Here is a 9168-nt window from a genome sequence, read left to right as displayed (position 1 = left end):
GGCTAGCGTGTAGCTTTGCGCGAAATTTCAAACAAACTTAAAAATCTCGCAATATCCATTACCGACGACTCTTAATCCCGTGCTCGTGAGGCCGGCTGGGACATAACAAACATAGTAGTGGTCAGAGCACTTGTTACAACAACAATTGTTATAGTTTGTACGCTTTTTTTTCTAATTCCTTAAAATCCCTAAGAAACAAAACATAGAATACAGTGTTGAAAAATATAATAGGCCTAATACGAATGTCTGATGACAAGTAAATTAATTATAATTATGCTTCGCCAACTTGAGAAAAGGTGTTGTTGTAACAAATAGTGTTCTGACCACGGGAAAGTATGCCAACTTGAGAAAAGGTGTTGTTGTAACAAATAGTGTTCTGACCACGGGAAAGTATGCCAACTTGAGAAAAGGTGTTGTTGTAACAAATAGTGTTCTGACCACGGGAAAGTATGCCAACTTGAGAAAAGGTGTTGTTGTAACAAATAGTGTTCTGACCACGGGAAAGTATGCCAACTTGAGAAAAGGTGTTGTTGTAACAAATAGTGTTCTGACCACGGGAAAGTATGCCTATTTGAGAAAAGGTGTTGTTGTAACAAATAGTGTTCTGACCACGGGAAAGTATGCCTATTTGAGAAAAGGTGTTGTTGTAACAAATAGTGTTCTGACCAGGGGAAAGTATGTCAACTTGAGAAAAGGTGATGTTGTAACAAATAGTGTTCTGACCACGGAAAAGTATGCCAACTTGAGAAAAGGTGATGTTGTAACAAATAGTGTTCTGACCAGGGGAAAGTATAACAGGAATTTGGGTTTGCGTTTGGACTGCTAAGTAGCATGCCAAGTTTGGTCAACTCGTATAGGAGGAGATGTGGCCACAGACAGACAGAACGTTTTCCTTTTATAGTGACCGCACTTGTATGGCTTAACATGTATAGCGCATATGTTAAGAACGCCTGTACCTCTGAGTACGTAGTATAAATAATCCAATACACAAGTACCCCGAACAATTAGTTTATAATACCCTTCAGTTTGTATAATAAGTCATCCAATATAGACAGACTTGTACTAATTGCACATTGTAGTTGTGTATAGGATGACTTATCATACACCAGGGCATATCCTCCAGGTATTCCTAAACTTTTATGTAGTTCTCCAATGACACCTTCCATGGAAGAGTTCAAAAATACAAACAAGGAAAACGACCTATAAAATGTATGACTAACGCAAGTAATTATATGACGAAATGACAAGTTACAGACAAAATGAATTGAACGATAATTGGTGCAACAGGCAAGGAACGTCTACGACACAAATACGGAGTAATAGCTTTTAAATTTCTTTATAAAGAGCTGAAAAAGGCTTAATAACTCTCATCAGGTCCTTGAGTGTGTATGGTATGTCATCCAATACATAACTACTCTGTATATGATTAGTTTATCAGGTTCCTGGTATATGACAGGTTATCCAATGCACGATAATTCACATTTTTACTGAAGTTTGGACAAAATGACGTGGGTGAAAAGTACACTGTTAGAGAGATGAGCCTATTATGATATCTCTGTAGTGGTTTTCAGTCTCAAATAGACTTTCCTATATTTAAAAGGCCTCTTTATTTAGAGGGTAATGCTTTCTTCCGACCATGGTACACGTCCTACTGAATTATTTGTTTGACTTTTAATAAAGAATTGCTAATTGGTTTTTGCTGCCATTTTGTGTCCAGTCTCTTCCTTCAGTTCATTCAGGTAGGAAACCAGTTTTAACTGTACTATAACATGTAGGGGTCATTCTTTTAGTTATCGTGGTTATCTATCAATGTAGTTAGGAATACCACACACGTGTGAAACTGATGGCGCGTCTGCGCGAGGAACTATCTGATAAAAAAACATACTTTATTACAATTCAAAGGTTCATTAGACGGTGAGTTCTTTGTTCATTTAATCCCTGGCATTTCCAACAACCTAAAATACAAGATAGGAAGAAGTCACAGTCGTTTTGAAGCTTAATTTAATAATTATATAAAAGTGAAAAATGCGTTGTGAAAGACGATAAAACAACAAAACAAGTTAAATTTTCATGCTGCCATAAAACTTGTGTCCGAATTACCTACTTACTGTTTTTTTCTCACACAGTGGGTCAGCAGTGCACGGAGTGCATAAAACCCATTGTTTAGCTTTGGGCTAAAACGAATAAACCCTGTCCATTAAAAACATGGAAACCAGTAACTATTCTAATGCTCGATCAATAGTAGAAAACTTAACGTGGTCACATATGCTACAGAAATGACTTTATAAACCATCGCTCAGGTCACGTCTATAAGCTATTGGTTCTCTCGTTCTAAAGCACGCTCTGAACATACTGAGAGAAGACGGTAAACGGCTACTTTAATATCATAGTTGAACTGAGAAGTTTTATAAGAGTCACGTTTATACGTCTGACAATAAAGATTATTAACCCTCGTTCAGTAACAAGCCTTCCAAACCACACCGCCGTTTTCTTTTACCGACCACTTTCTTATATCAGTCCATACTGATGGGTTTAATTTGATTATTTCAATTTAATACAACATTACTGCTAACATTCTCACCCCCCAAGTTGGATTTACGGGCGTAAATAATGTCAATGTTTAATAAAATAGTGACTTTTGTCTTGGTAATTTTGACCGGAACGTGCGTGTTCGTAAATAAAGCACAGCTAAAAACATTTATTATAATAGATCACTAAGGAGCATGAATTGAAAACAAAAGCTTGAATACAAATTCTCGCCTAAAAGCAATTTTCGAAAAAAACAAAAAAAAAACAACAAAAATGTGGCCGCCAGTGAAACTACTGGGTTTGTATGGTTTGACAAATACGCCAGTTTATAATTTTCTTATACGCTAGAAACCAAGATTTGATACCCGTGGTGGGTACAGTACAGATACCTTAACTAAAAACAAACAGAATGATAACTTTCTGCAAAATCTAGCATTTAATCTAATTGTTTGTTTGAATTTCGTGCAAAGCTACACGAGGGCTATCTGCGCTAGCCGTCCCTAATTTAGCAGTGTAAGACTAGAGGGAAGGCAGCTAGTCATCACCACCCACCGCCAATTCTTGGGCTACTCTATTACCAACGAATAGTGGGATTGGCCGTCACATTTATAACACCCCCACGGCTGAAAGGGCGAGTATGTTTGGTGGGACGGGGATGCGAACCAGCGACCAGCAGATTGCGAGTCGAGCGTCCTAACCACCTGGCCATGCTGGGCCTTTAATCTAATCATCCGCTTTGAAGGAAATTGTGAAAAGTGTTATCTGTATCATTTTTTTTTCTAGATTAACACGTGAAAATTCAAAATTCTTCCATTCACGAGCACCAAGTGACATGTCTTCATTAGTTGAGTATTGCAGGATAGTAGGTACAAGACTAGAATTATACCTCACTGGCTGTCTTTGTTTTTAAATTTCAAAGTAACGATTTACACTTGTACACTACAGACACTGCTATAGTTTAGAATTCAACAATAAGAAAAAATTGTCTTGAAGACTTCTTTTACTAGGCATGAATTTATAGTTTATTGATTCTCTTTAAATTGTTTAAATTCAATGGGCGTGGTTATTCTGCCACGCGCAGTTTAATTGTAATTTCTAGTTCGTTACGCTGATGATAAATTTTGGTATTCGTATCATTTTGTTTTTACATAAGAGGGGTCAAAGTAAAAAAAAATCGAAATGGTTGGTTAGTTGGTTTGTAGTTAAGCACAAAGCTACACAATGGGCTATCTCTGCTCTGCCCATCACGGGTATCGAAACCCGGTTTCTAGCGTTGTAAGTCCGCAGACATACCGCTGTGCCACTGGGGGGGGGGGCAAATCGAAATGTACCTAATATGGAGCTCTGAACCTTGAGACAGCGTCTGCGTATGTAAAAGTTACAAAGAGGTGACATTAGTAGCGGTTAAAGTCACAAAATAAATGACATCGTATATAACGTGTCGAAAAATAGGCATTATTTCACAATAATTAACCAAAGTTCTAATACTATAAATTACATCAATTGTGTGTATATGTGATCAAATCAGTGACAGGCAGTAAGAGTCGAGACATGTGGCACTCATGGAGTGACACTCGACCTCTAACCCCTAATTTTATCTTCCTAGTTTCACGTTTGCGTTTGGATCCTGTCTGATAGATGAAATATCCCCAAAGCTTTTGGATGCTATGACGTCAGACATTTTCCATCATGCGTTAATGAATAATAGACATGTTTTTCAGGTTAGAATCTTATAATAAACATTACGGTTTTGGTTTATATATATATATATATATCAATTACTGTATTGTTTTCTCTAGGTACACAAGTGCCCATTCTAGAAAATCAAGAAAAATGACCAATAGCCATCTCCAGCAATGCTCTTGTTACTAAGCTCGTTATTTACAGTCATGTGCTATGATGGAGAAACATGAGAGTTTGAATTCCTATTCCAGTAATGATGATAAAACATTAAAGATCACAGATATCGATCATTCCAATCGCCAGATGAAGGACCCAAAAGATTACAATCGCCAGATGAAGGACCCAAAAGATTGCAATCACCAGATGAAGGACCCAAAAGATTGCAATCGCCAGATGAAGGACCCAAAAGATTGCAATCACCAGATGAAGGACCCAAAAGATTACAATCGCCAGATGAAGGACCCAAAAGATTGCAATCACCAGATGAAGGACCCAAAAGATTACAATCACCAGATGAAGGACCCAAAAGATTACAATCACCAGATGAAGGACCCAAAAGATTTGTATCCCAGCTCCAATCCTGAAGATAATGAATTGATTAGTACCAGTCCTAGCTTAGCTCTTCCACATTTACATAACGAAGAAGGATTGAGCTCGTGTCTCCCTTCCAATGATAAAGAATCATGGATAACAGCTACCAGTGCTGCCATTCGTAAAATTGAAGAAAGGTACAGCAAAAAGGTCAGTTCTCAGTTGGGCTCCTCGGAGGCTCCCTTCATTGAAACTGACTTTTCCGTGCCCTGTTTGACAAAAGATGTGAACCGGAAAGATAGACCCAAATCAGATTCCTTTATGGGAGTGCAAGAATTTCATTTGAAGCCTTGTATCACGCGCAGGACGCTTTCTGATTCGAGACAAGATCGTCAGCTCAGTGTTAGTTTCCAACCGTCTTCTGAGCCCCCTGTCAGACGCGGGATGACTAGTACTGCATTCCCTTTGGATGACATGAAGTATATTGATGACAGCACGAAAAGTTCAGTTTCCACATTTTACATCCATTCCGGGTCCCTGTCCCCAGCATCTTCCTCGTGTCGTTTCTCAATGACAGCTAACAAAGTTCCGGAATCTCCAATATCCCGCGGCTCCCCCGTTTTCAAGTTTGATGGATTATATCAGGACTACATTCACACTAAGACAACCCCCCTTGAAAAGGATTATTACGATTCGATCGAAGAAGAAACATTTACCAAATCTGAAGGCGAGATCCGACTGCCATCTAACCTAGTTACCGAAAAAAATAAAGGTCTTCCTCGATGGGTAGTCGATACTCAAAGTGTGTATGCTTTACAACTGGAAAAAGACTTCAGGTTAGTTAAGTCTAATTTTTTATCGTTTTTTTTATATCATACTATTACGTGTTTTAGCATGACAGTTACATTATAATTATTATCATGAACAAAGGTTGATAATTTTTTCGTGAACAAAGATTGGTAAACTTATCGTGAACAAAGATTGGTAAACTTACTATGAACAAAGATTGATAAACTTATAATGAACAAAGATTGGTAAACTTAGCGTGAACAAAGTTTGATAAATTTGTCATGAACAAAGGTTGATACATTTGTCATGAACAAAGATTGGTAAACTTACCATGAATAAAGATTTGCCACGTTACTCACCACCACTAGTAACAACGACAGTTTCAACTGTTTCTTTTGCTTCGTTTGTTTAATTTCCTTTCCGTTTAATCCGACAGTTTTATCAACTCTTGTGACAAAGTAGAAGACTCATCAGTTGATGGGCTTAGAACACAATATGGGACCTTTTTTCAGAGGGAGTCTAATCGCTCACTGCAATTAAATATTTGATACGAAGCTCTTAATAACATAATATCTGTGGAATAATACTTTATAGTTCATTTTATACTGACACAGTTTGCTTGTTTGTTTTGAATTTCGCCCAAAGCTACGCGAGAGCTATCTGCGCTGGCAGTCCCTAACTTATCAGTGATAGACTAGAGAGAAGGCAGCTAGTCAACACCATCCATCTCCAATTTTTGGGCTACTCTTTTAACAACATACATTGGGATTGACCGTCACATTATAACTCCCCCACGGTTGAAAGGGTGAGCATGTTCGGTGAGCCCGCAACCCTCAGATTGCGAGTCGAGCGTCCCTTAACTACCAGGTTATGTCAGGCCATCATAAGACTGGAAAAACACATGTAATTAAATCATTTGTTGCCTTGTAAATATAAATATATATAAGGTATGACACTATATTTACATAACCTTTAATACAGGGTGTCCGAAAAAGTCTGCAACCATACCCGATTTGCAACTTTTCTTAATTTCAGATATGTGACTGATTATGGCGTTGTCAAAGCAAGAGAAGACCGAGTTAATCCTGTTGTTAATCCAAACTTGTTTCGAATTACAAGGACAGCATGTGGAACATATCCTGTAAACTTCGTTAAATGGTTCCAGACTTTTCGGACACCCAGTACATTATAGAAATGATGCTTATGGTCTGATTTATTGAATTCAAATTTATGCCTAAAAAATATACAAGCTCACAAAGTGTTAGTTTAAGTAGAGGGAAAAGAATTGAAATATGACTTTATGATATCGACAAAAAATGTCACATCAAAACTTTTAGTTACTTGATATTTGTTGGAGTGTTTAAATAAGATAAGTAACATTACGATTTATAAAGTTAACATATGCAGTTTCACATTAAGCAACAAAACCTATATCATGACCAAATGATAACTGTATCAGTTCTACTCAGCCTAGTTGTGTGAACGATTGTCATCTACTGAACTGGTTGGATGATTGAGATTGACATCTGCTGAATTGGTTGGATGATTGAGATTGTAACATACTGAACTAGTTGGATGATGGAGATTGTAGCAGACTGAACTGGTTGGATGACAGAGATTGTAGCAGACTGAACTGGTTGGATGATAGAAATTGTCATCTACTGAACTGGTTGGGTGATAGAGATTGTAACATACTGAACTAGTTGGATGATTGAGATTGTAACATACTGAACTAGTTGGATGATTGAGATTGTAACATACTGAACTAGTTGGATGATGGAGATTGTAAGAGACTGAACTAGTTGGATGATGGAGATTGTAACATACTGAACTAGTTGGATGATGGAGACTGTAACATACTGAACTAGTTGGATGATGGAGACTGTAACAGACTGAACTAGTTGGATGATAGAGATTGTAACAGACTGAACTAGTTGGATGATTGAGATTGTAACAGACTGAACTAGTTGGATGATTGAGATTATCACAGACTGAACTGGTTGGATGATAGAGATTGTCATCTACTGAACTGGTTGGGTGATAGAGATTGTTACAGACTGAATTGGTTGGATGATGGAGATTGTTACAGACTGAACTAGTTGGATGATAGAGATTGTAACAGACTGAACTAGTTGGATGATTGAGATTGTAACAGACTGAACTAGTTGGATGATTGAGATTATCACAGACTGAACTGGTTGGATGATAGAGATTGTCATCTACTGAATTGGTTGGATGATGGAGATTGTTACAGACTGAACTAGTTGGATGATAGAGATTGTAACAGACTGAACTGGTTGGATGACAGAGATTGTAACAGACTGAACTGGTTGGATGACAGAGATTGTAACAGACTGAACTAGTTGGATGATAGAGATTGTAGCAGACTGAACTGGTTGGATGACAGAGATTGTAACAGACTGAACTAGTTGGATGACAGAGATTGTTACAGACTGAACTGGTTGGATGACAGAGATTGTAGCAGGCGGAACTGGTTGGATGACAGAGATTGTAACAGACTGAACTGGTTGGATGATTGAGATTATCACAGACTGAACTGGTTGGGTGATAGAGATTGTCATCTACTGAACTGGTTGGATGACAGAGATTGTAACACAGCTATGATCTTATATGTAAAAATAAGTTGTAGTTTTGTACAAACTCTTATGTTCTTTCTTTCAGTAATAGAACGTGATAATCTTCAGCTTTCACATTAGGTAACGACATGTGAATATCAACCTAGCTGGGTTGTTGATACTTCTTGAAACTACAATGTTGACTGGTCAATGTTGCCTAATGTTATATGCATTTTCTTCTCGGTCTTCAAGCTTTTCTAATTTCATTTGTACCTCAGCTTACAGAAGAATTTGAAATGATTGAAATGTTACATTATATTTAGTATTCTAAACTGTTTGATATTCGTAAAGTAAATGTTAATATTAGTTAATTTTTATCATAACGTAAGCATATGTGTGGAAAAATAGATATTCTTAAACATTTAGTTTAAAACAGAGACTAGTGATTGGTGAACCATTATAAGGGTAGAATGGTGATTGGTAAACCATTATAAGGATAGAATAGTGATTGGCGGATCATCATAAGGCTAGAATGGTGATTGGTGAACCATTATAAAGGTAGAATGGTGATTGGTGATCCATTATAAGGCTAGAATGGTGATTGGTAAGGGTTGTGCAGTTTATATATATGAAAATTAGAACATAAACTTAAATTACTGTGTTGCTTAAAATTATATATAGAGAACATTTGAGAAAGAATGCGATGGTTGCATCAAAATTTAATAACAGTTTACCTCGCTTTTCATATCGATTTGAAAAGTTATTCTCGTCAACAGGGTATCTAAAATATAGAAAGGTGACGAATAATAATATAAAAACACCTATCATTGGTCAAATTATACACATGTAACGCTGTAATTAATATAATACATAATTTCAAAATACAGAGCATAAAACTATTTATGAATCAAACATTAAAATGGCGGTTTGGATTTCGCACTTCAGCTGGTCTACTTTCTTTTTTATTATATTCATTGGTTAAAAATACCCCCACCCCCAGTGACACAGCGGAATGTCTGCGGACTTACAACGCTAGAAACCGGGTTTCGATACCCGTGGT

At 37.1% G+C, this 9168-nt stretch overlaps 1 protein-coding gene across 2 annotated transcripts in view; it reads left to right on the top strand.

The window, feature by feature from the left end:
- The first annotated feature begins 4329 nt into the window (after window positions 1-4329).
- LOC106463229 overlaps window positions 4330-9168 on the top strand; it is a 23465-nt gene continuing 18626 nt past the window's right edge. For both annotated transcript variants that reach the window (XM_013923223.2, XM_022390675.1), the window contains exon 1: window positions 4330-5579. In XM_013923223.2, the coding sequence (XP_013778677.2) occupies window positions 4426-5579 (1154 nt within the window). In that variant the 5' untranslated portion in view covers window positions 4330-4425. The remainder of the gene's footprint in view (window positions 5580-9168) is intronic.

This window comes from Limulus polyphemus, unplaced genomic scaffold, assembly GCF_000517525.1.
Source record: "Limulus polyphemus unplaced genomic scaffold, Limulus_polyphemus-2.1.2 Scaffold1354, whole genome shotgun sequence".
Taxonomy (NCBI): domain Eukaryota; kingdom Metazoa; phylum Arthropoda; class Merostomata; order Xiphosura; family Limulidae; genus Limulus; species Limulus polyphemus.
This window is presented reverse-complemented; position numbering and strand designations above follow the sequence as displayed.